The sequence below is a fragment of the Anarrhichthys ocellatus genome, unplaced genomic scaffold, assembly GCF_004355925.1.
Source record: "Anarrhichthys ocellatus isolate YVR2014 unplaced genomic scaffold, GSC_Weel_1.0 scaffold20, whole genome shotgun sequence".
Classification (NCBI taxonomy): domain Eukaryota; kingdom Metazoa; phylum Chordata; class Actinopteri; order Perciformes; family Anarhichadidae; genus Anarrhichthys; species Anarrhichthys ocellatus.
In genome coordinates, this window is record NW_022280050.1 from 3,942,149 (window position 1) to 3,969,692 (window position 27,544).

The following is a 27,544-nucleotide window of genomic DNA, read 5'->3' on the forward strand; positions in this document are numbered from 1 at the left end:
CACACACACACACACACACACACACACACACACACACACACACACACTGTAAACATTTGAACTCTTATTTTGCCAATATAATCATTTGAGATTTCTTTTTAAAGTGATTTCGAGGCCATAATCTGAGGCACTTGAATAGAACATGTATAACAAGTCATGAGTAATACCTGTGCTTTTCCTATTCTGACAAATCAAAATGGCTGCTGTGAAAAAGGCCTACAGAAAATGTTGATGTTAGCAAATGTAACAAGGCCCCACAGTTGTTGACGTTTGTATTTTCTTAGACTTTTAGCTTTAACTACACACATTTTCCCTACAAATATTTCAGTGAAGCTGGCCTTGAGGTACAATGCAGTACTTTGTAATACTACACGTATATCTTATGTAGCCCACACCACACTAGCCCACAGCCGTGAGTCACAGTTTTGAAGTACATCCCACACGCTTACAATGCTTGTCACTGCTTTGGACGAGGTTCTGCCACTGTCAGTGAGTGTGCTTTAGAAAAATAGTTGCTAACCTGCAGCCAGCCTCATGGCCACAGAAAAGAAATGATAGCATTTGCTCAGTATTATTTTCCGCGAACTGTTGTCATATCCTGATCATAAATGAATCAATATTTTGATCATTTGCAGCACATAAAGAAATGTTTATGTTCAACCCACACAAATTCATGCATCCACTCTTCAGCCATGCTGGTGCATCATTCTGACGTCTATGACTTAGATGATGCATCCTTTCGAAATAAATTATTATAACTTTTGGACATAAACCACAATGAAAAGTAGCTGGAAACAGACATCAAGCGGTTCATACTGGAGAATTCCTATCCTACTCGCTGTCCTGCATTAGCATCCCATAGAAAAGATTAAATTAGTGTTAGATACTGAGAATCTGAAATGTCTTACTCTGTATAGAGCTAACATTATCGACACCACATCGGGACGGCTTTTTAGCTCTGAGATATATGTGAGTGTAAATGAAGATATTCCTGAAAAAAAAAGAGTCAGACTGCCATGTGATGAGAATAAAGACACAGCAGAGCAGACTGCGTATTATGTGGCGCACTGATGAGTCACCACACCACACTGGCTAAATCTCACTCGAGCTAACCTGCCATGGTGAGACAGTATAGGCCTAAATTGTTACTCGGAACAGATTAGCGAGGATTAATGCGTTTATAGCCACAAAATTGCACAGTAAAACAGCACAGCTTACTTTCTGCCACTCTGTGTATGAGTGAGTAGACTGATGTTTTTACCGTTGGGTAGGTATAAAATCAGGTAAATATATCAGCCCTGTTTTAGTGTTAGTATTTCCAAGTTGATTCTCTGACAAGAGAAACAGAATATTGAACTAATGTGTGCATCCTTCCCCCACTGTTTTCCAACCCGGTCAGTGAAACCTGTAATCAAATCACAAATATTTGATGTTGATGATGTGATGTGACACAGGATATCGTATCCTGGCAAAGAAAGTGCACTGGAAGGGGAGACAGTAGCTCTTATCCCTGGTGGTGAACTGACTGATGACAGAGAGATGAGGAACGTGAGGAGGATGAACGGAGGGAAGACAGCAAACTGCATGGCTTGATGGGATTGGGACTATTTCTGGAGCTTGGGTTATTTCTGTAGATATCACTTTTGTTGCAGGGAACATACTGTAGTGTTCCGCGTTGGACAGCGGATATATGTTTCATCAAAAAAATGTTTGTCTCAAATGATATGATTGAAACGAAATGCTCCAAATAATTTTAAAATGGAATGAAATTATTTAGTCAAATTAATTGTGATGACAAGCATTCTTCAGTAGGTGAAGGTTGTGTAAGCCCTATAAAGAAGAATATGTGTATTCACAGTACAGCCATGCCAACCAAACTAGGGAGATGCTATTTTAGATGGTTTATTGATCTTTATTTTGTGCGATTTTCCATTGATGCATTGACGGCACCAGTCATCTGATGAACAATTACAAAAGACCCCCCCAAACCTTACCTAGTAGGCTGCCCAGATGCGTGTTGTACGTCAACCTGGTATCCACCAAATCAACACCTCAAGGAGCTGCTGCTTTTGACAAGGTCAGGGTGCTACACCTGTGCACACCGCCCCTCCGGTGACAATGTCTGACCTTCTGCTGTTTGACACTGGCCTCAAACTCTAACAGACTCAACAGGCTGGCAGGAGAGATGCTTGCAACAACATCATTGTGACAACAAACACCTCCGTCTCTGAATATCTTTGAGAGAAATGAAACTCCACTCCTTCTATTAAATGTTTAGAAACTGTGCAACAGTAACAACCTGAGGTCTTATCTGCTTGGCATACAGAAAAATCTATAGGGGCCAGTCACACATCCTGTCACGGACACAAATAAACAACTGCTGAGAGCAACAACAAGATGCTGTGCGTTCCATATAGCTCACCAAGACACAATCCATTTTCCCAATTACGAGTGGCAGGCAGCAGGCAAGCAGAAAGAAAAGGACTTCAACTCTAATTAACCGTTTTCGACAAATTATTCCTGAGAGGCCGATTGTGTGGATGCACCACTGCCTTTTCAAAACCTTAGAGGACGCAAACTATAGATGGCACCTCTGTCAATAGTGTTGAGTGGAAATTAAACATTACTTTACTAATTAAAATGATTTTGTTTAGTTCAATTCAAAGATTCACATTAGCTGATTATTTAGTGTTTTAATTCTTTAAGCTCTGCTAGAGGGCGTACTCCTTCCTTTAGCAGAGGCTAGCTGCTTCATGTGCCGGATCAGTCTCACTCAACACAGAGAGACACAAATTGATATTGATACTTTGATTCAACTCGTCAGCAAACAAGCCTGCATCTAAAAACTTGGAATAGGGAAGCAGTCTGATAAACATCTGTAATATAATTACGGCTGTATTTCCATTTGAAAAGATAAACAAAAATAAACATTATCAATCACTGCCATATAGTTTCCATGTAGCGTGTCTGTATTATCCGTGAGAGGGTTCAAAAATAGCTGTTGTCGCATGTTTTTTGAGACATTTAATCAACATTCCATTGGCGTTAGAATATTTCATCTTTCCTCTTTGATGCCTTGGACATCAAAGATGTCATCCAAAATCATAAAATCATAAAGTTACGGACAGCTTACAGCAATGATTTGTGCAGTACAATATTTAAAGCGTGTGAATATTGATGGCACTGTTGCTCTTATTGTCTCATGCAGTCAAACACATCTTGAACCTAAAAACCTTTGAGTGGTCGTTATTTTCCCCTCAGACCCACGGATGAGCATGAATACAGCCCTGCGTCTGCTCCTGAGCTGCAAGTACGCCGATCCATTTTGTATTCCGTCCAATGGCTGCTCGTGTGCGTAAGTGCAATTTCCACAGAGAAGTGCGTAAGTGTGCATCAGTGACTCATTGCTGTATTGCCACAACAACTGTGGGGGTGTCGACCTCACGGTGATGTCAGTGTTGCCATGGAGACAGTAGAGCCAGGGAGGGGCTTGGATAAAGATGAGGAAAGGGAGAGTGGGGCAGGTGACGGTGAGAGATGGACACATGGGGCTGAGAGAGGAAAAATCCTTGACTTGTTGGTGCGCTTTCAGTCACATACAGTGTGTTTGTGTGCGTGTGTGAGTGTGTGTTTGTGTGTGTGCATGTGTTTGTGTGCATTTGTGTGTGTGCATGTGTCCAGCTGCAGGGTTAATAATTAAATATGCTGAAGGGTTACAAAAAGGATTAAGAAAGTAGACGTTCAACAGAGAGATTATGTTTGATTATGCGTGCGTGTGTGTGTGTGTGTGTGTGTGTGTGTTTTACTCACCATCTGAGCAGAACTGATCCCTTGTACACAGTTTTCTCTCAAACAGGCAACCTGAGGTAGAAAGACAAAGAGGGCTAATAGGTACTCAAAGTCAAAATATGCTCTCACATTTAGAAAACACAACAAAGTGAGCGTAACCCTGACTCATTATAATCAGCCTCAGATGTGGTTAATAAATCACACACACGTCTTTCATATTCAAAACCCACCTACACTTGACTTATCCTGTGTAAGACGTGTATATAATTGCACAAGGACATTATAACATAAGGACATTATTAGCATAAAACCTGCAACTTCTGAAAACCTTGAAATACAAAATCATCTTATTGTATTATTTTGCTTCTGCAAAGACATCATCAGAAGGCATTACAGGCTGGACAGGCAGGCAGTGTTTCTATATTTGATAAGCCTGACGGGAGATCAAATGTTTTGTGGATGTGAAATACTGATTCGTTAGCAGGACAAGATCATTTTTGAGCAACACTGTTATGCTGATTTGTTAAGTGGTTTGTAATTGAACAGTGTAGTTACTAGTATTTTTGGTAATTTCCTTGTATTTAGTTTTTAGCTGTTGCACTTATTTTAGGGTAAGACCTCATGGCAGAGTGGGAAGGAGCAGGTGGCTGACGACAGATTGGAACACAGCAGAACATGCATGGATTGTTTTGTCTATCGTTCTCTTTCACAACACACATCACGTCTCTTTTTGCCCCTACTCGCCAGAGGAAATATCGTTTTTTTTTGACAGTTTGTATAAACAAGAGAGAAATAAATGGTATGAAATCTGTGTTTACAGTATGTGAGGAAATGACAGATAATTATTATCCCCAAATGAAATGCAAAAAAAGGCAGGTGGGTAGCTGTTTGTCAGAATGGTTGTGAACTGAATGGATAGAAAAGGTTGAGAACTTTTTCCTGAACCTTTAAATGAGGTGACGCAGAACCTACAGCGGTTTCAGTGACTCACCTCTGCTTTCTTTGAAGAGAAACACACACACACACACACACACACTGTGCGCACACAGTGCAAGTGAGTACCTTGTATGTCTTAGTTGTAATTTTTAACTTTGAAAGCTGAGGCTATATTTCAAATGGGGCAGTTTTATGGAATTCCTAATTTCACTTCATGTGGAATTATTTGGACGAAAGCTGACTCTCAATCTTGCACACGAATTTGATGACTTCTTAAAAAAAACAATAGAGTGGCCGGTACCGTTTTACAAAACAACATGCCCATTATCCCAGAGACCTGGGCTCTATGATCTGTGGAGGGTTAAGTGAACCTTTATGTGTGTAGCTGAAATAATGAGGTATCTGTAATTTTCACACACGTCACAACAATGTTGACAAGACATTATGCCTAAATGCCAATCTCAGTCATCAAATACTGACTGGTTGTCTAGGGAGGGCCATCTGGTAGTATTGGGCCAATAAAGCAACATGGAGCTAAAACAAACAAACTGTTTGTTAATAGTTTATTTTCTGGGATTTAAAACGTGTTTCCATTTTTGGATCTCACTTTATTTTACTGTGCACTCAACAATGCAATGCATGCACAATGCAACTTGAATAAAGAAATTAACATGACCAGCATCCTCCCAAGGCAGCAACATCAATCTTTTATTTTAATTTTATTTTTTATAAAAACAATTGTATTCATTGGTCATAGTCAAAAGTTCACACTAGCATGGTCAATTAGCACAAAGGTTCAAATGAAACTCAAATGCAATTTTAGCAGAAACCTGACCTATAGCAACAGGTCATCGGCTCTAGAGACGTCAGCTCTAACACAAGCGCCATACTGCGTGTGTGACAAAGGACAGTCGGACATATGGATGGATGGCTAATCAAGTGAACAGATGGATGGATGCATGTGTGAAAGAACAGAGATGGAAGCGAAGAGCGTTGATGGATGAATGGACAAAGGGAAGCAACAGTGGTTACTGGTTTCTCTCCATGGTGCTGAAATCTTAGGCACTTGCAGAATGGCTTCCCGTTGAGATGTCCATCGTTCATTCTTAAGTGCTTCTTTTCCTGCCATTTTAGTAAAGCAGTTTTCTCAATGATGTCTGAATTTTAATGGCAAACGGCAGAGAAAGACTAGCATTTTATGTTCAGTTTTGCTGTTTTTTATAACTGGTTTGATGAATTGCAAGTGTATTATTGTTATCTTTCTATAAAGGTGAGCTGCTTTAAATGTCTAAAATAAACTGTAATGAATTGTTCCTATGGAAGATTTGGGTGATTGCACTCAAAAAATAAAAAAATAAAAAAATATGCCTCATATAATACATATAATAATATATGTATAATATATACAGTACAAGGTGGAGGGGAATAATGTTAGTGGCAACCCTTCTGTTAGTACAAAATCATGCTCACTTGTTTTTGTCAAAAGAAACCTGAGGAAGAGAACATCATTGGCTTTTTCAATCTCAGTCTGAATTACTCATTGAATTAACTCCATACTTCACAAATCTCCACCTACATGTGTCAGACAGGCATCATTTCTTTTTCCTTTTGGCTGCAAAAGCTTAGGGTATAAAATACATTAAAACCTATCTTTGGGGAAAGTACTGTATAATGGATGTATAAATTAACTTGTTGCATCAATAACAAATTATGACAGTTTAATGCATCCATCTACAAAAAGAAAAAATATTGAAATAATTGCAATAATCAATAAGCTGAAATTACTACAGCTGCCATTATCGTCATAATAACATAGACTGCTGCCACTGCCCTTCCTTATGCTGAGTGAAATGTGAGGTGGACAGGTTCAGGCATCAGTAAATACATTTTTTTAAATATAGGAAACCGACAGTATATCTCTGATTAAAAGCAATATTTTCTGTCTTGGGTTTATATTATACTTTTTGTGGTCCATAACTTTGTATCTCTTCTTTCATGTTTAAAACTTAAATTTGCTGTCTGTTTTTTTAATTGTATTCATGCACTGTATGTTATTCTTGGCATAATCTATTTATCCCCAACAACTGGATTTGGTGGTTTTCCTACTCCCTTCTTGTTAGAAAGGACTACAAATGAAAACGTATTTGGTTGCATGACAAGAATCACAATTCTCTAAAAGGGTCCTAAGAACAATAAATAAAACACTTACTAGACTCAGGTTTTCTCTCCTTCCCCATCATTGTCCATATGATGTCCTCTGCCTCAGCCTAATCTCATTATCAGCCTCTATTTACCCACATATCCCATCTCTCTCTATGGCAAATCATTTACAGGTCGTTTTGGAAGAATGACAAGTAAATACAGATATCCCTGAATCCAGTCTCTGTTGGAGTATTACAGGGGCATGGCGGTGATGATAAAGTATCCCACAGTCGGATGAGATAAAGTCATTAGCCACTTAGACACATCATGTACCTTTGGGAATATTACAGGAATATGACCGTAGAATGTCTGATAAGGACCTTGCCATCATCAGTATCATCACCAAGATCATCTTACCGTATTTGTCTGAGAGTCCTGGTTGGCACAGCACGGTTAAAAGGAGCAGAGCTCGCCATGACTTAAGGTGTTGCATGATCCTCTGAAGCCTGCCGGCAGCGGAGGAGATGCAGAGAGAAAGATGCGGAGTCCCCTTGCTTCGGTCCCTCTTTTAAATCCCCATCTTTTTTCAAACGACTCGCAGCCAGTGTCGAGAGCTCACACTGCACCCAGAGAGCCCATGTGACAGAATAACATAAATGAACGGCTGAAAAAAAAAACTAATTCCACAGCGACAAGGCGGGGCGTGATGGGAAGGAGGATATGGACGAGCGACGTAGTAGCGACACACCGCTGCACGACTGCGGAAATAACGGAGGCTACAACCTGAAGAAGAAGAAGATGAAGAAGAAGAAGAAGAAGAAGCAAGGAGCTCTCTGAGACGCGAGGGATGGACCTGCAGCTACGTCACCACGGGCTAATGGGTGAAAGTGTTATCTTCCACCTACAAACATGACGTCATGAGCTCACTATTCATAAACCTGCATGCACACAAAACGTGGGGAATGCATCGAACAGCTTACAGATGAGCACGTGTTGGCCGACGTACATGCAAGTATCATATCTTAAGCTCATAGGGTTATGTTGATATAACATGCATTTTTATTTTGTCTGTCCCTATAGCTTTCATGAAATCTCTAGGATTTGTCTCAGTAGTTCTCCATCTGACATGAACACTAGTAAGTGTCTTTTTTTGGTGATGGAACGAAAACGTGCTACACAATTTAACATTGCTTTTGATAAATGAGCCTGCACCTTCCTTCCATAAGATTGGAAGGAAGGATGTCAACAAGAGCAATCTGAACGCACTATGCCTGAAGTGCTTACACATGCAGAGTTCACCTCAGTCTCAATGTAGCACATTATGGACATCCTAACTGGAGGTTCACTGCTTTATTATTGATCCTAATTGATCCCTTCTGATTGGAACGGCATTGAACATGGCAGACAGGCCATAGAGCCCCACTTCCACCGAGGAAGCGGTGTCGCTGCAGTCCATGTTGTCCAGTTGTCCTCTTGCTCCCTCTGGTGTCTTTCAAGAAAACAAACTGAACTACCATGTTGTAGCTCTCTCTCTCTATAATATATTTATAAAATATTCAATATGAATGCAAACGTCTATTTTCCTGTTAAGTGTAATGCCTTGTGTGATAGTCTTTACATCATTACATTGTTTGAGACTGAGACACTTGGAATAGGCTACAATGTCTAAATGCCCCATGCACTAAGCTATCATCCACCCATGATCTCTTATCAATGTTTAGCAATCTGCTATACTAGCAAACCCTTATTTGATTATCAATAATAACTCATTATAATAATGATACCAGTGAATTGTATTTCCATGCTAAAAATGGTTGGGGTTAGGTCTATGAAATTGTATTATAAATTAAAGCCAGCTTGACTGTGATAAAAGAGGAAGGAGCCTTTCTATCTAGCATGAGTCATAAATCACGTTATTTGATTTGACGTCAAATTGTTGGCACATTGTCTTATCTGGCTTTTGATATCATATCTCTCCTAAGATAGACCTCAAATAGATCTGGAACGAGTTTCCCTGTATGTCTAAAGATATTCTGGTTTCCATGTTACATGCTTGCATGCAATCACAAACATGCAAACACACACACACAAACACACACACACACACACACCTACCTACACGCCTACACACACACACACACACACAAGGACTGCCTATGTCTATCTCTCTGTCTTCCTCTCCTTTGCTCTCATCCGTTCATCATTGTGTCACTTTTGTGCGACGGCTCAACACATTGGCATGTGTGTATGCGTGTTTGGTTGGTTGCTGGGCAACCTGCATACAGTGTCTATGCAGGATGAAACCAGCTGAACACCCTTCACCTGTACACACTATTTAAAACAGCATAGGATTTTCACCATGTATCTCTATTATACTGCTACTCTTATCACCAGATCTAGTAAACTAATTGTTTATTCACCTGAACACAAATCAATGTAAAGGTGTCTTTGTAATGTCGTCTGTGTAATTAAAACGCCTCTGTGGCTTAGTGTCCCTTGTCCGGTGGTTAAAACAGGATCCTCACACATTTTACCATCATGTCATCCACACTGCATGGCTCCTGACTGTCACAGCATTCCAAACATGGTGAATGAGTAAAGTAAAGACGACATGATAGATAGAACTGGCACAATTATGTCTCTATAAATGACATTTTAGTACAAGACATTTACCAACGTGTAAAATCCAGGCAGGGTTAATGGCAGTGATAATATCTCATTGTGAAAAGGAGAAGGCGGAAACAAATGAATTTTTGGAAAATTATCTATGACTCAATCAAAAAAAAATCCAGACAAAGCAATAAAATAGAGATCTGTGGTGTACAACATCATTGGGTTAATTGGCTTTTTCTAACGCACAGTTGGGGACTTTTTTACAAATATTATAATATTGCATTATTCCCCAAAAAAGAATAATGGCATGGCACTGTAGGGTTTGGCTGCCATGTACTGTTGGTATTCTCAGACATGGTGCATGCGTCTGTCTGTGTGATATATGTTCCCGTCATGCCGGGATCTGGATGCTAATTTAAGAGTGTCTTACTGGGCTACAGGTCAGGTATTGCTCCTGTGGGGTTGTTAGGCAACTCGGAACTCATTTTCTGTGTTGTGCTGATGATGTGCTCTTCAACATGGGAAACTCCAGGATGAGTGCTCCAGTCATATCAAAATACAATACAGGCAAGTCACATCTCGCTCATATCAGGTCCTCTCACATCATCTGTCAAAGTGAAAAGCCCCAACATCATTTCTGGTAACTGTTTAAACTAATGACTCTAAAACTCATATCTGAAACCTTGTTGTGTGTCTGCATCCCGCTCCAAAACTGAGCCCCTGTCTATTCAGGGATCTTACCCGGACCACTTGGGCCTTTGGCATTGGAACGAGCAAAGTCATAGTCCTGGAAGGGACCTGGTGAGTCCTGGATTCCCAGAGCCAAAAAGGACAGAAAGACCTTCTGATAATGAGGAACATACTCAGTTTCAGGACAGTAGCATAAAGCTATAGGAAAGTTCACTTCCTAGATTTATGTAAGCATTAGAACTCCATATTATATTCTGATTTTAGAATTCCTTCAATAAGACTTAGCAGTTGTGTTTGGTCACCATTTTTTTCATTTGGTACTTGAAATCACAGTTTGGTTGTCAGCAGTATCCTAGGACATCAGTAAAAGCAGCAGCATCATTATTGTTATTTTTGTTGAGGGTGTCTGGTTCTAACTTCAGTCCCATGATGCTATGTAAAGCGTCTGGAAAACCGAGTTCAAATGCTTAAAATAGAGCTGACACGACCAGCAGCTGATACACACACACTGCTCTGTGAAACACAAATACCTGCACGACCACCACACAAACTCCCCATAATTTAATTCATTCTTCAGGATAAACACGAATGAATAGGCTGTCGGGCAAATTTACCCCATTTACTGTACTACCATCATTTGAACATCTTGGTTTTATCGTAAACTCTAAAGATCCTGTGATCATTTTAATAATCTACAGACCGCCCAGGCCTAACAGTGTTTTTATCCAAAAGTTTGCTGAGTTACTATCCCATTTTACATCAAAGTATGACAACATTTTTATCTTAGGTGATTTTAAACATACATGTCTGCTGCCCTTCCCAGACTTTTGTCACTGATTATGAACACCCTGGAATCTTTTAGGACCCCACACACTCAAAGGGTCACATCCTTGACCTGGTGATTTACAGTGCTCTCTGCCCCTGACAACTTTGAGACTAAGGATATCTGTGTGTCTGATCACAAAGCGGTTTTATTCAATGTGGTTTTTAAAGCACGTATGGGTTTGGCCCCAAAATATATGAAGAAATGTTGACCCCTGGAAATGAGCTAGCCTGCAGCCTTAGCTCCTCGAGTGAGGCCCTTCTGGCTGTTCCAAAGTGGAGGCTAAAAACTAAAGGTGACCGTGCTTTTGCCATCAGGGCCCCTCAGCTTTGGACCGACCTGCCTGAGGAGATAAGGCTTGCAAAATCAGTAATCTCTTTTAAATCACTTCTTAAAACCCATTTTTACAGACTGGCTTTTATAGGGATGTCATCGCTTTACTACTTCTAATTATTTCATTTCATTTATTTCATTTAAACTTGTTGTTTAGATATTGTGAGACTAGAAAAGACAGACCAAGTATGAAAACACTTAAAGCCTCAACACACCAATGGTCAAACCAAACAGGTGGTTTAACGTATCAGAATTGTGTAAGTGTGCACAAACTGCACTTGAATGACATCTCCCCTACTCTCTTGTTAGTTTTATTTGCATCTATTAAAACTAGATTCCTCATCATCATCGGCCTTTTCATTATCATCTTCATTACCACCAACACATTCACACACAGTAGGTCTGATGACAGGGCAGGACAGAGACGCCTCACGAGCCTGTGGGCTGGCTCTCAGCTGTGCAGCCTGTGAGCAATGTCTGTCTGGTATACACCAACAGCATTCATTCAAATACTCACATACACAATATGTAGTGCTATGCTGCAAAGGACCTTGTAAACACATTTATTAATATACTGTATATTAATATCATTCATTTACTGGAGGGTTACCTTAACCCCACTTCCTACTAAACCCCAACCATTAGCCTAACCTTAATCTAACTGATGTTTTTTGGTAGTCTTTTGGTATTACCGCTCACACATAAAAATGTTAAAATGCTGCATTTAACCAATAGTGCTTGCTGATCTGTGCAGGTTTGTCCACACACATAGAGGGTGTGTCAGTCCAGTGGATAGTGCTTATGACAAAATGGAGAGTGTGAGTGACCCTCCCAGCAGCACCTCTATCAGTCAAACCATACAGCTCCTTATGTAACCAAGGGGAAACACATAACTCTATCGTAGCTCTATGGCTACTGGCAGGGTAGCACCGTAACTCAAAGATTATACAAGATAAATCCTATTGTGAGGCATTAGGATCAACTGCTATATAATATTATGTGACTTCAGAGATTAAATGAATACGGTGTAAGGTTTTGAAAAGTGGCGGTCATTAACGTGTTATGGGTCGATAAAAATGATATCTCAACAAAAAGAGGAGTGTGCTTTCATGATCCAGTTTGTTTAACCCCGTAAACCTTCCATATACTGAATTACAACAAGTACACCTGCTATTTCAAACATGTCAAGCTATTCTAAACTGACTTAAAATGGGATGTGATCTATTTCAGTCCACTGACATATGGATTTGTAGCACCCCGGTGGATTATATTTCCTCTGAATGTGGTTTACAGATAGTGTTCATGAAAGAAGCCCATGACAACTGCAGAGACTGACTGACTCATTCCCTTACTCACACACATACAGGCAAGCACACAGAAGGCCACCACCCTTTCCTGATAGTTGAAACCAGAACCCTTGGACAGCTGAATCGAGGGCACGTAACAGGCACATGGGGGGAGGAATTAGGACAGAAGGGCCCGAGAGGGGGATGAGATGTGACATATGGATGACATACCAAGATACCGAAATAAAATGATTTACAAAAATGTCATCTAAGCAATATAATTTTTCCTGAAAACAAGAAGTCAACTCACTGTATTAATTAAACTAAAGCAGCCATATTATTCTGTTTTTAACTATTACCTTTTTTTCAAAAGCATCCTCATAGTCTTACCAGAAGGGCACCATTTTTGCTCATTTACAGATTAAAGATGATTAGATGAAAGTATCCTGGAGTAGGAATGGAAGACATTTGCTAACATTTGATTGGCATCTCCATTGTGTTTTCCCTTTGTGAAGCCATCTTCCACAATGGGTCTACTGTGATCTTTCCTCAGATGGAGCCTGGATTTAAAATACTTGCAGTGTGATCAATTGAAAGAAAATTGGGTTTAGGTAAAGTGGAGGGGTGGAGTTGGAGGTTGTGGGATTACAGACGGGGTCAATGGAGAGCAAGGGAGGACGGATTGGAGGGTTTGGGTTGGGAGTGGGTGTGGTAAATCTACAAATAGCTGTGCTCAGTGTCTGGTATTTCTTCACTTCGCTTCTCTCCCAGTTGCCCAGTGGGACAGTTGGGTCTCAGAAACCGCCATCAAGACCACAAGACAACCAAACAGTCAACCAGCCATGAGTAAGTCTTATTCATCTTCAGCCCAGACGGCCTCCTCGTACCGTCGCACCTTCGGCTCTGGCGTCGGGTCAACCCCAATGTCCTCCGTCTTCTCATCTGGAGGCGGTGGCCGAAGCTCCTCTGGAAGCCGCATGTCTTCCAGAGTCTATGAAGTTAAGAGCAACGCTATTCCCTCCTATTCTGCATACCGGGTGTCCTCTGGTGCTGGGGGAGCTGGGTTCGGCTCCTCTTCAGCCATGCGCACCTATTCTGGTGAGAAACTCGACTTCAACCTGGCCGATGCCATGAACCAGGACTTCCTCAACACAAGGACCAACGAGAAGGCCGAGCTTCAGCATCTCAATGACCGCTTCGCCAGCTACATCGAGAAGGTGCGCTTCTTGGAGCAGCAGAACTCAGCGCTGACGGTGGAGATTGAGCAGCTGAGAGGCCGCGAGGGGCACGGGCGCGTGGCTGAGATGTTTGAGGAGGAAATGAGGGAGCTGAGGAGGCAAATAGAGACCCTCTCCAACCAGCGCGCCCGCGTGGAGGTTGATAGAGACAACCTGGGTGACGACCTGCAGAAACTGAAGCTTAGGTAGGTTGGAGGATGGCTGAATGAGCAGATGGATTGATGTGTACCAATGGATGCACCGTTAAAGAGTGTCAATGAATGAGGAAAAAGGGCGGAAGGCAGCTTATTGTTTTAACGGTATGTTCCAGAAACCTGAGTGAGGAAGAGGCCAATGTTAACTGTATCAGAAATATAAACACCAGCTGAATAGTTTAGAGTCCCGGTCACATTGCACTTCTATTAGTGGGGAGTATAAATGTCTTCATCAGGGGTTTCCAACTTTTTGGGCCTGTGCTGAGCAGTTTAACCAGATAGTGATGTCCACCTTTCATAAAATAGGTGTAACAGAAATACTGTTACATTTTTTTCATATTTTTCATGTCATGACCCTTCAGTTTTTTTTCTTGCGACCCCTTTGGGGCTCTTGACCCACAGGTTGGCAACTGCTTGTCTAAAACAGGGTGACTCATGGCTGGATGTTTATATAGAAGAGACAATGGGGAGAAATGGAAAGCAGGAGAAGGGAGAAGAGCCCAGCATGTGGCATTAAAGACATTTCGAGAGAGAGAGAGAGAGAGAGAGAGAGAGACTTATAGCCCAATAGGAATGAAGCTGAGGACAGACAGACAGATAAAGTTTTAGCCAAGCACAAAGAGAAGTATGATGACAGATGAACACACACAGCCAGTTATGTTTGCGAATGGCGAAAGTAAAACTAAGATTAAAAGAACAAACATTTAAGAAAATCCAAAAGACTGTGACAGAGAGAGAGAGAGAGAGAGAGAGAGAGAGAGAGAGAGAGAGAGCTGTGATGTGGGTGTATCTCTGAGTGGTCTATTTGTAGCTGCTGGGTCAGCTCTTTGGATTTTGTATTCCTGTCCCAGCAATAGCAGGCAGCATCTCTTAAATGGAAGTTTGTATAGAACATTCACTTTTCACTTTCTTTTAAATGGTTGCCTGAACCATTGAGTGAAACTTGCCAAAGCACCTGCTGCTCTCACTGAGATCAAAATACTCACAGAGACCCCCTGCCTGTCAACAGTTACAATGCACGCACGCACGCACGCACATACACACACACATACACACACACACTCGTTATCCTTACAAACAACCATATATATATATATATATATATATATATATATTGTTGCGGGGTCGTCACAATATGCATACATTATATAAATGCATTTCTTTCTACATTTTCCAGTTGTTCAGGGGGCAAAGTGAAATGCTTATTTTAGAGACAGCACCCCTGAGGGCACACCTCTCTGTTCCTCTCTCACTGTTACCCTTCTGACTCTGACAGTGTGACAGCAGCTGCATCACAGCTTTAGGACTCAAAAAGCAAATGTGTGTGTGTGTGTGTGTGTGTGTGTGTGTGTGTGTAGGAGTGTGCTCGCGGATGCATTACTCACTTATGGGGTCTTGCCTTCCTTTTGGGGACAACATGCACATCCCCATAATGTAGATCATTTACATTTTTAGGTGAAGACTTGGTTTGGTGTGTGTGTGGATATGGACACAAATAAATGTGTCGTTGTCTCGTCAGTTCTAATATAATAAGCCGAAAAGAACAGAGCGCAGAAGGCTGGAGGAATGAGAGGTGTAGCTAGTTTATTTGTCTCGTAATTGGTCCCTGGAGAAGAAGCCATGCTCTCTAACACAGTTGTTTTGTTTGTAGTCGTTGTGTGTTTCAACCTTCTCTGCCCTTGTTCTCCAGACTGCAGGAGGAGATCCACCAGAAGGAAGAGGCTGAGAACAACCTTTCTGCCTTCAGAGCCGTACGTTCTCTAATTCTATAAAATCACTGCTTTATATCTAAATACATCTCAACACATCTCATTTAATCCCCAAAGCCTGAAGTAAAAAGTGAAACACTCCATGCTCACACAACTGTCTTCAGTCTCCCATCCACCACTTTATTCCTATAACTTCTCCCCACCCCCCCCACTACACCTTTTGACCTCTTCTGTTAGTTATGTTTAAAATTGTTCTGTGTCTGTGTTGTATCCAGGATGTTGACAATGCCACTCTGGCCAGGCTGGACCTGGAGAGACGCATTGAGAGCCTGCAAGAGGAGATTTCCTTCCTCAAGAAGATTCATGAAGAGGTCTGTTGATATGTCTATACACTCTGCAGGCCACCACACCTTCAGTATGTCTATGTATTATGTATATGTGTGTGCTGTATCATATTACAACTCTGCGTGAGGCTATATTGTAACATTAGATATATCTGAGCCTCTGCAGGCCTGCAGCTCTTCAAAGAGATCACATTCAAACACACCCACTGATATATATATATATATATATATATTTGTTATGCACATTTACACAGTCCAACACTCCCAATACAAAATACAACTATTTGGGCATATACATAGGTACATATACATAGGCAAAGCAAATGGAAAAAAGTGCAATGGACACATTTGTGCCATTCACCCACAGACATCAAAGGACATACCGAGCTACACACCCAGACATACGCCGGCACAGTTGAGTTCCCGTTCCCTTTTGTCACCTCGGCCTCAGCTTTGACCTCTCAGAAATGCTGAACTGCCGATTGGTAGAAGAGCATGTCAGCTGTTGTGTGTGTGTGTGTGTCTGTGTGTGAGGGAGATAGAGAGGGAGAAAGAATGTGTGCATGTGAACAGATGCAAAGCTTTTTATATCTTCTGGTTTGACCAGAAGACAGCTGAGTGGGACCAAAGCTTACTAGTTTCACAATGTTATCCAGTGCTATTCTTGATTTCTAATATTGTTTTAAGAAATGCACTACCGGGCTAATTTGTGTTTTTTTTGTACCTCTATATTAATATGTAAATAGAATAGAATGCCAAATTGTTTCTTTTTGACATTGGTGATTAGTGCAGACCAGGCTTAAATTAGAGCTTTGCTTTCTGTGTCCTAATCTGTTCCCCACAAAAAAAAAGATTTCTTCCTCATCCCCATCCTGTCATAATTCCTTTCTTATTTTGTTTATAATATATATATGTATGTATTTTTATTTTCTTGTCACCTTGCAGGAGATCCGTGAGCTGCAGAGCCAAATGCAGGACTCACAGGTGCAGATCCAGATGGACATGTCTAAACCCGACCTGACTGCCGCTCTGAGGGACATCCGTGTGCAGTATGAGGGCATCGCCGCCAAGAACATCTCAGAGGCTGAAGAGTGGTACAAGTCTAAGGTAGGGCATGAGCACACACACACACACACACACACACACACACACACACGGATAGTCTGATTCAGCTGTTGTGTTTTTAATACCTCATCCCCTCTCTCCTCAGGTGACTGATCTGAACCAGGTTGTGAATAAGAACAATGATTCGCTGCGTCAGTCCAAGCAGGAGTCCATGGAGTACAGGCACCAGATCCAGTCCTTCACCTGTGAGATTGACTCGCTCAAGGGCACTGTGAGTATTGCCTGCAGTCCCTCTCAGTGTTGTTCAAACTTTTATTTTCTTAATAAATATAACAATACTTTCCATCGATGGCACACCGCCTTTGTCTCCGTCTTTTGACCGCTTTCATTCTGGGTTCGACCTCTTTGTTCCACTTTTAACTGCATGCCTCTGTTCCCTTGTAGAACGAGTCTCTGCTGCGCCAGATGAGAGACATGGAGGACCGCATGACCAACGAGGCTTCTGGGTACCAGGATACTATCACAGGGCTGGAGGAAGAGATTGCTAAGATGAAGGTAATTAGCTTAGTGATTTTACACGGACTCTGCAGTCCAACAGATTATAGAAAGTATGGTGCAGAATTTAGGACATGTTTCACTCTGGTAATAATCTTTGACTAGAGATCATAGATCTAGACACTATGTAGCTTTTTATTATAAAATTAGGAATTGACTGAAAGCTCCAATGGGAACACTGTCTATGTTTGTGATTTCACAGCTATTATAAATATACAACAGCTTTTCCTTCAAACAGCGTTGATCCATTTACTGTTGAGGATGTGCTCAGTGTGAAGTGTGTTTGAGCAGACGATCAACATTCTTATGTATTGATTCAAAGGATGATATGGCTCGTCACCTGAGAGAGTACCAGGACCTCCTCAATGTGAAGATGGCCCTTGATATTGAAATCGCCACCTACCGCAAGCTGCTGGAGGGAGAGGAGAGCAGGTGTGTGTGTGTGTGCTGTTCACGTTCGGATGTGGCTGAAGCTAAACAGCTTACGTTTTGACTTCATTTGTATTTTTGTATTTCCCTCCTATTATCCACTTGTGATGTTGAAATATGTGTTTCTCCTTCAGGATCACGACCACCATGCCTGTCCAGTCTGCTTATTCCTCTATTGGATGCAGAGGTAGGAGCAACAGTGCACAAATAAATACCCATAAAATCCATTTTACATTCCGGAGGAGTCAATGAGGGATAAAAGAAAAGACTAATTATAGCTTGGGACTGTATATGGTAGGTGCTATTTTGAGGCCATTACAAGTTGCGTATCCTGCAGTGACACATTCTAACCACCGTGTGGCGATACATGACGTGTCAAAAACCTTCATGGCTTTTTATGCACAGGGGCAATCATCAGCAAGCCACACATCAATAATCACACAACTTAGCCCATTAGCTTGATGTATCAATAGTCCAAATGTGCAATTCATCTTTGCCAATGTGTCCCCTTGAGCCACTTTGTGGCTGCTTAAACAAAAACATTGAGCAGTAATTAAGGATGATGTATTAGATGCAGTGAGTGCAGGATATGAGTTTGAATATTAATCTTTTAAGTGGCAGTCATACTAGGGCCACAGACTGATTCACGGCTGTCCCCTTCATGTGCAAGGCGTGTCATTATGTTATTCAAAGCTAATTAGAACAATGTTGAGCTAATGTCTTCTGACTGAATGAACTTGGTGTAAGTGTAGTAAAGCTTATTGTTTGAGTTTATGAAGTAGTAAAACAGCTGTATGAATGCATCGTTTCAGAGACCAGTCCCGAGTCCAAGCAACCGCGCTCCTCAGAGGTTCACTCCAAGAAGACTGTTATCATCAAGACCATAGAGACCCGCGATGGAGAGGTTCGAGCACACACGCAAACATATATACTGTGATACTCAACACACCTATCCCAATATACTGTGACACCAGTTTCGAGATGACATTTATAATTTTCCAACTGAACCATTTTCATTTGTTATATTCTTATCCAGATGAAGTATTCTATGAGCCAGGGCGCTAGTGCCCAGTCTGTAAGTCTGGTTCCAATATCCCACTATCATCTGTTCACTGGGCTGAAGCAAACTACCAGATTTTGGATCTGTGCCTAAAATAGGCCGAAGTTTGCATGTGGCTATGACAGCAATGACAGGATGGATCCTGCAGAGAGTATAAAGCAATCTATGTATTGGAATCACAGCTGCAAAAACAAATTATATTCTCTAACTCCCTGAGATCTTGTAGTTTGTGCCGACCCTTTATAGACACATAAGTGAACCTCAACACTCCTCACCGGCTTCTGTGAAGAAGCTTCACTTTCAGTGCCCATCCCCACGCACAGCACTTCACTCCAAACGAAAAAAATCCTGCTTCACTGTTGATGGAAAATACTGTCACGTATTATCTGCAACACTCTACAGTCCTTAACGTAGATAATTCATTTTTCTTTTTTATCTTTCTCCTCCTCAGGTTGTCAGCGAGTCAACACAGCATCAGCAAGACATCATGTAAACCGGACGAGGCAACGTTACCAACACTATATATAACCAATTAATACAAAATAGTACACAAATTTATATTTTCCGACCACGATTTATAAGCTGAGCCTATTTTTAGGGACAAAACGTTAAACATTTAAGATGATTTAAATGTAAACACAAAATGATATGAGGGAACCCAACCAGTTAAATCTTTAGACATTGTACTACAGTATATACATCTTACACAGGACAGATGCAGTATGCTCTATCACTGTTTTTGGCCTGGTTTTAAAATATGGTCATTCCAAGATTTATGCTTTATTCATGTTACTTTCCTTCTCTCAAAAACACATGGATTTGTTTTATCTTGTCTGCAAAAATAATTCAATGGCAAGAATAGAGTTTCAAATTAACAAACAAGGCTTTGTGTGGGCCCAGTATCCACAGGGAGGTTTTCAAGGTGCAAGACAGAGCGATGGGCCTCAAACACCATGGTCAAAAGTAATATTGTAATGTTTACTTTTCACTGCACATATTCCAAGTGTTTCTGTGCAAATGTACAAGGATATAACTTGATTAAGAAGGCTTATATTTGTGTAACGGATTTAAGGAAAGTGAGATGTTGTGTCTGAAACATAGACATCTGATGAAAAAGGAACTCAGTCATGTTTGAAATTTGAGCTCAAAAGCATGTGCTGTGTGTTTGATTGTATGAGAAAGGGTGACCATGTTATGCTGCTTCCCTGTGGCCAGAAACTCAAATAAAGACAGTTGTTACCACCGTTTGTCACCTGAGTCAGCCAGTTTCTAAAGATGTTTTATACATAGCACATGTGTTGTCTAAGATAGTCTCCATTTTAAATCTACTCATTAGTATTCCTGATAGCGCGCATGCCTTTGCGTTGGTTCCTTTATGGACTACTTCACTGCATTCATCATCTGATGTGAGCTGTTTTAGCTTCCTGAAATGATACTAGCTCTCCCAGCCAAGCGTGACCATCTTCTGTTAAGATTGAATGCACTTTTATACAGAAAATAGGAGTTGCCTCCCTGTTGAAATGATCAGTAACAGGACTGATCTCGGTGCAAGGAAAAGTGAACAATGGCTTGTTAATGAGCTGGCCTCCGTCGTGCTTTGTTTCTCGCAGGAAGCAGATTAGCACATCATCTAGAATTCTATAGTCCATGCCGTTTGTGTCTGAAGTCACTGGACTGAAAATGTCAGCAAAGATTAAAAAAAAAAAAAAAAGTGAGGGTAGAGGAGAACGAAAAGAAAAATACAGCAAAGGCAGACAATAAACGAGCATGCAAGAAAGAGAGCGAGACCGGGAGAGTGGTACAGGGAGACAACGAGAAAGAGACAGAGAGACAGGGTACAAATGTAATGAAAAGGTTACTCGGACACAAAGAAAAAGGGACGAGGCTGAACAAAGACACAGAGAGAAAGAAAGTGAGAGGCAGTCCTTTCAATGCTTTTGAGCCATGTTGATCAGAACTTTCTGTCTCTGTCACGGTTTCTTCGCCACTGCCCTCAGCTTCCCAATCATTATAGGACAATAAAAAAGGGCAGCATGTTCCTCTTCCATTTCCTTCAAATGAAGTCAACGTCTGTGACTTCTCCTCTCTCAGCTGGTTGAACGTATATGTTGAGGAATTTAGGAGTAGAAAATGTTACACATGGCTCCTTTGTTGTGCTGCTTAAAGCTTCCTTTTTTTAACACAAAAATACATTATTGTGGAGACCTCATGTACAATACAGCCAGTTCTATAAACTGTGACTGTTACGTGAAATGCATGTGTGTGTGTATGTGTGTGTGCCTGCACTGACACGCCGCACCTGCCTCCACACGTAACTGTACATTTTCTATTTTCTAAGTGTTAGGTGTAGTGTCACACAATGCTCGATAGTACAGCGCACCTGACCATTGCAACTTCACGCAACACCACTAAATAGGTTAGCTAGGTTAGGAACGTGCAAGTCAGGCAGACAGGAACGTGTTTGTGGTAGTGGTGCGCATGATTTTTTGATATGCTTCAGAGAATATTTGTTGTTTGTACTCATGAATGCACCTCTGTATACATACATCCCTATGTAGGAACAGTGGAGACAAACAAATCCATCAGATTGTAGAATCACAATGTTTATCATATTGTAGGTCCATATAAATTCATGCTATCAATAATAATAATAATAATAATAAGGTGATTTGTACACATTTAAACAGGGTGGTAGGAAAATTAATTGTCGCGTCTTCTCACAATGTGGAGCAATTATTAAATTACTAATGGTTGCTGATAATCAGTTGAGGCTCAGTTTGTTTGCTGCTCTTCAACATCACACGCTGAAAGAACAGCATGAGAACGATACAAGTGCATCCACCACCCAGTCAAACCAATAGGACGTACAGTAGAAACACAATATAAAACAGGTCCAATCTGCTGGATAAAATTAAAGTAAAACAGTTGCACATTTGAAAATTATTTACAGTTCAATATCTACAACAAGCATTTCCCCAACAAATATTCAGTAGCAATGGGCACAGAAAACAGAAAATGTATTTCTGATAATCCATTTCAGGCCCAACTTACAAATGTTTTGAATTACCATTTTGTCATTTTTTGTCTTTCAATGTTAATGTTAAAGACATTGATGACTAGAGTGAGCAAAACCCCAAGTAACACTTGTACAGCCACTACTGCACAACATTATTGGCATAACAATGATACAGCAGAATAGAAGGGGACTGAGCATAATGCATGTCAAGAGGAGGGAACAAGAAGAGAAGAGAAGAGTTGATCCTGTGGCAGAATAGGCTGTGGTTGGTCCTTTCATCAGTCATTGTGGATTGTGTTTTGTGCACCCTGGGACCAACAAATCCAAAATGGAAATCTGAGGTTTTCACATGACAACAGTGACACACTGAAACACTGACACATTGGAAACAGTTACACAAGGATTCTCATGCAGTAACGGGTTGAGGTGAGAAAGATTGGTCCTGGTGCCAAGCCCATATTTAGATATTTAGTATTTAAGAACAGTACTGTGGAATCTTTTTGTCCATCTAAACCTCATGAAGTAAAATCTGGGTAGTGTTGGTCTTTATGGTGAGGAACTACCGTACGTCAATTCCAAAAGAGGTTCAAATAAAACAAGTTCCTTTGTTCCTGAAAATACTGCTTGTACAAATCTAACTCCCTCACCTTTTCCGGATGTTCGACACGACAACATTAATGCGCGGAGCGCGTTTGAATTCAAAAGCCATTCACACGCAAATGCATGTAACACACGAACATATGCGCACAAAAACAGTCAAGTCTAGAAAGAAAAGGTCTAGCAGTAAACATGAGAGGGCGCTGTTTGCAAATGGTTTCATCTTTTCATTATGTTTCATCATTTACAGGAGATTATCTTCCTCCTCCTCCTTTTCATCATTTAACACTTCATCCAAACTATAAGATTCACATCTGAAACAGGACCAGTATACTGGCAAAAAAAAAAAAAGAGGGACAAAAATACAGCATTCACGACAATGAATCCCCCCCTCTCCTTGGCCAGTATGTGGTGCAATCCATCACTTACCACAGGGCTTCTGTGTCCACTCACACACACACACAAACACACTATATTTAACATTTTCACTGCCATGTATTGTCCCCTCCAAACTCTGAATTTCAACCGTCTCATTCCTGGATGACCAGTATCAGATAGCAGTTTCTTGTCTTTGTGCTTTAACATTATATTGACACAGCTGACAAATTCAACAAAGGTCGACTTGTACTTGGATAACAAGAGGAAAATGGACGTGTGAGCGTTCAGAAACACTTCAACGAGGATAATCACATACAGTAGCTTTCAAAAAGAAGACGAGAGGTACGTATGTGTTTCCTGCTCAAACAGCTGGCTGTCAAGGAGAAAAGGAGAGTGATGAGATGCAAGCACATTCCCCTTGGAAAATGGCATAAATGTAGGCAATGACACATGGAGTGCTCGTGGGTGAAATAACATTAAAATTGTCTTCGGTGTTAACTCTTTGATCCTATGCACACCTAAAAGGAGTTCCTGTTCTGCAGTTTGAAGCAGCAGAAGACGTGTGCTGCCATGTCTGGATTCACAGGCTGTCAGAGAAGATAACAGGCTGACTTCACGTACACCTGCCTTCACACAGTGACCTTACAGTGGAGAAAATGATGAAGAAGAGCTGCCTTTCTGTTTCAGTGCTAGCTGTGTTTCCTGTTGTTGTTTTTCTGTCATATTCCTCTGAGCGCTCTGAATGGAATCCGTGAAGCAAATCGTTTCCTCCTTCATTTCCCTTGAACTAAAGCTGCTGTGGAAGGTTTATTGAAGGTTGTGCTACCTTGACTCCATGGAAGCCGTGTGATGCATTTGTATCTGAAATGGTGCAGCTCTCCTGTGGAGAAAGTAATGTTTTGATAGTTTCCCCCACTGCAATCCCACTGGAAATGACTTCTTATGGCTTGAAGCAACCAGAACATTCTTTAAATCAAATGTTCAACAGAGATATTTTAATCAACTCCCCACCAGACAGGTCCATTATTTCCAGTGTCCTCCAGAACAGTACAAACAGGTTTCAAGTCCAATTCAGTGTGTGATGACTGTGTTTGAGATTTGACCAAGCAATCAGTTCTTGCTCCATCCAAAAGAAGAGGGGCTCGTGTTGTGTCTTGACGGTCATAAAGAACAGAACAGGACCAAACCGGTCAAAAAAACACAACTTGTAACAGGTCTGAGAGGAGAAAACCAGTCTGGGACTCACCACCTTATTGGAACATATTGCGTTCCTGTTGGGTTATTAGGCTTTTGATAAGGTTGGCACATAGGGTTAGTTTTTCTATCCCTAACAGTGACAAAGAGGTTTGAAGTAGCCTTGTGTAATTGTGTGTGTGTGTGTGTGTGTGTGTGTGTGTGGTTAGGTGTACGCATGTTCATTTCCTTGTATCAGATGCGAACTGGTGGTCCACTGGGAGCCGTGAGGGGCACTCGAGAGCCGCAGTCGTAGTCGAGTTCGGCCATGCGGGAGCGGCTCATCATTCGACTGTGGGAGTAGGCTCGTCTGTCCGTTTGTCTGTCCCGGAAACTCTTGATGTAGCTCTGTGGACAGACAGATGATACATGGTTGGGGTAGAAATATACAGTGCACAGGCTGACAGTAAAGTGCACAAACAGCAGCCGTGAAAGAGTACACTTCAAAGATCATTACCATTCTCGTATCTGTCTGGTCAATATGAAGGTAGGCAGATCGTACAGAGCCAGGCTAGCTGTCTCCAATCTTTATGCTAAGCTAATTGGCAGCTGGCTCCAGTTCCATATTGAAAGTACTGACATGAGAGTGGCATCAGTCTTCTCATCTAACTCTTGGCAAAGAAAGCAATTAGGGCTATTTCCCAAAATGTCAAACTGTGTCTTTAAAGGTGTAATGAGGAACAAGTAAAATATAGATTATGATGAAGAAAATTGATTAAAAACAGGAAAACAGATTGAAAAAGTATCTCTGGTATACATACACATAAGTTTTTCAAAAGGGGCGTTTCAGTGAAAAGACACATTTTTATATATTTGTATTTTTTAAATAGAAACATTGAAAATATTACCAGAAAGCATATATATATATATTATTTCTTGAAATATCTTGAAAGCATGACATTTTAACCGACATAGCTGTAGCCTAACTTCATTTCATCTTAAGAATAAGGAGCCCCTGCGTCTCACCGGTGACAGCACATCTCCATCAAAGCGCCTTTTAGGGTTGGCCTTGCGCTGGTAGCCCGGTTCAGTCTGAGGAGGCGGGACTTTAGGTGGCTGGGAGCTCTGGGCTTGGTGAGGGTGGGATGCCACAGGGTGATGGTACGGCTGGTGGTGGTGGTGGTGATGATGGGTGTGGGCTTTCTGCTTGTGGGTGGTCTTCTGGTTCTCTCGTTTTTTCTTCTTTTTGTTCTCCTTCTCTTTTTTCAGCTTCTCTTCCCGCTGTCGGATCCGCATGAGCTGAACCCTCCGCTGCTGTCGACTCAAAACCACTGTAGACAAAGAGAGCAGAGATGTGATAATGTGTGGAGAGCGAGGGAACGACAGATACTTATTTCTTTGTCTTTGATAAAGACAGAACAATACAGCCTTTATAGTGAAACAAAACAATTAATTGAAGAGGAAGGGACGCATTAAAAAGACTCAGACTGACAAAAAACAAGAGAAACCTTCAATCAGATGTTTTTGAATATTTAAATGATCTCTTAAATGCTGATGGTTAGCCATCCCTAACAGAAAAAAACCCACGAATGTCCATTTCCTCATTTCCTTCATTCTATTCAGTCCTTTGGCAGACAGATCATTTTCCTTGCAGCATGTACTGACATACTGTGAGTGGGTGAGTGTGTTCGTGTTATTTTCACACTCATGCCAGCAAAGGATGCCCAAAATCCATCCTGTCTCGCTGTCCATTGATTACCCATGTGCTTATTTTTAATTATGCGTGTTTTGATTCAGCGGTTTAATATGCAGTAGTGCCGGGGAAATATTTCATGTTCAGGTCAAAAAAAGTTGCTGCACATGTACAACAACACCGCTGAACCTAATAAAGAAAAGATGAACAGCATGCGTCACAGTTAAAGCGTGTGTGGGTTGGTGTGGAAGTGTTATAAGGTCTATTGTTGTTTCTTTGTGCGGGCGGACAGCTAACTAGACACCATCTGCCAGGGAAACTGCTTAATGATACCCCCTTTTCTTTTCCTCAGCTCAACCCACCCCAGGCCCCTCTGGCGACATGCTACTTGTGTGTGTGTGTGTTTGTGTGTGATCTTGTACATCTATCATTGTGAGGACTAATATGAGCTTAAGACCTTGTGAGGGAAGACGTTTTGGCCAGTCCACACTTCTTTAATTAAAAGGCCGTTTGAGAGTTTAGGTCCAGGTTTGGCTCAGAGTTTATGGTAACAATTTGGTTATGATGGTTCAGGTTTGGCGGTTGGGAATGAATTATGTCAATCAAGTATTAAGTACACATGCATGCGAGCATGTGCCATCATTGTCCACACAAGCAAACAAAAAAAACATGGAAGCATGTGCGTGTTCATCCGTTCATGCCTGCGCCGTACTCAATCAGCTGACAGACAGATGATTTTCCTTACTGATCCACTTGGGTGACCTGGTTACACGTTGTGCCCCAGTTTATTACCAGCCCCCTTCCCCCAGTACACCTGCTCCCAATTTCCCCCTCTCCTTTCCCCCTATCCTTCTTTGTCTTTCAATGCAGTGCTTCCCATCAAATACATTTTTTTTAAAGTTACATTTAATGATACATGCTGCATAGATAAATTATAGGGACACAATGGTGACCCTTACTGACCGGGCTCTTATCACAAAGCAGGAGTAACTACAGTAACATTCATAGTGCTCTTGCTAGAGCCTCTCCCTAATTCTTTTTCCCAAAACAGGCTGTATTTTTTTTGCTCTTGTTATTTTTTTTCTTGACAGTTTTTAGCCTGTGCTGTTTTGGCTTCCCTCGTGTGCCAACTCATTTTTAGGTCTCTTCCCCCCATACATATTGCACATTTTTCAAAATAGTACGAGAAAGCTTCCTCTATCTCTTTGCCCCACACCCTCTGACTGGAAGCCACGGCAGCCTGCTGTTTAATCCCATTATTTGAGCCCATGTGTGACTTTTTCGAAGACACTGTTTAACTCTGCATGTCACCAGCAGAGATCAAGTGTAAGAGTTCACGTGTGTGTAGTTAGTGCAAGAGTGAGCGAGAGACTTTGCCCATGTATATTTCTGCCTCTGTCTTAAGGCTGTGCGTGTGTATGAGCTCTGTGTATTGAGTACTGCATTTACACTGTGTGTGTGTGTGTGTGTGTGTGATCTTG

At 41.3% G+C, this 27,544-nt stretch overlaps 3 protein-coding genes across 4 annotated transcripts in view; 1 reads left to right on the top strand and 2 right to left on the bottom strand.

Moving 5' to 3' along the window:
* Positions 1 to 7,755, bottom strand: part of ptprna (protein tyrosine phosphatase receptor type Na) — an 18,295-nt gene extending 10,540 nt beyond the window's left edge. The window contains exons 1-2 of the mRNA XM_031858684.1: positions 7,285 to 7,755; positions 3,811 to 3,861 (exon numbers count right to left, since the gene is read on the bottom strand). Of these exons, the coding sequence (XP_031714544.1) occupies positions 3,811 to 3,861; positions 7,285 to 7,360 (127 nt within the window). The 5' untranslated portion in view covers positions 7,361 to 7,755. The remainder of the gene's footprint in view (positions 1 to 3,810; positions 3,862 to 7,284) is intronic.
* Positions 7,756 to 13,347: 5,592 nt separating this feature from the next.
* Positions 13,348 to 20,453, top strand: LOC116389746 (desmin-like). Of its 2 annotated transcripts, XM_031858685.1 has the most exons (11): positions 13,348 to 14,035; positions 15,735 to 15,795; positions 16,029 to 16,124; positions 17,043 to 17,204; positions 17,308 to 17,433; positions 17,607 to 17,717; positions 18,040 to 18,149; positions 18,281 to 18,333; positions 18,959 to 19,050; positions 19,183 to 19,221; positions 19,658 to 20,453. In XM_031858685.1, the coding sequence occupies exons 1-11, from the start codon at positions 13,455 to 13,457 to the stop codon at positions 19,697 to 19,699; spliced, it is 1,473 nt and encodes a 490-aa protein (XP_031714545.1). In that variant the 5' UTR covers positions 13,348 to 13,454; the 3' UTR covers positions 19,700 to 20,453. The 2 variants fall into 2 exon arrangements, with proteins under 2 accessions (XP_031714545.1, XP_031714546.1); XM_031858686.1 differs by lacking the exon at positions 19,183 to 19,221 and having other exon boundaries at positions 13,351 to 14,035.
* A 1,335-nt stretch (positions 20,454 to 21,788) lies between these two features.
* The window catches only part of tmem198aa (transmembrane protein 198aa), a 29,868-nt gene continuing 24,112 nt past the window's right edge, over positions 21,789 to 27,544 (bottom strand). The window contains exons 6-7 of the mRNA XM_031858690.1: positions 25,397 to 25,701; positions 21,789 to 24,778 (exon numbers count right to left, since the gene is read on the bottom strand). Coding sequence (XP_031714550.1) covers positions 24,626 to 24,778; positions 25,397 to 25,701 — 458 coding nt within the window. The 3' untranslated portion in view covers positions 21,789 to 24,625. The remainder of the gene's footprint in view (positions 24,779 to 25,396; positions 25,702 to 27,544) is intronic.

Bases quoted from the DNA above. Each gene is read 5' to 3' on its own strand.
- LOC116389746 (XM_031858685.1), top strand. From the start codon at position 13,455: ATGAGTAAGTCTTATTCATCTTCAGCCCAGACGGCCTCCTCGTACCGT. The intron at 17,434-17,606 runs GTGAGTATTGCC...GTTCCCTTGTAG, and splicing joins TTGACTCGCTCAAGGGCACT to AACGAGTCTCTGCTGCGCCA. The intron at 19,222-19,657 runs GTAAGTCTGGTT...TCTCCTCCTCAG, and splicing joins AGGGCGCTAGTGCCCAGTCT to GTTGTCAGCGAGTCAACACA.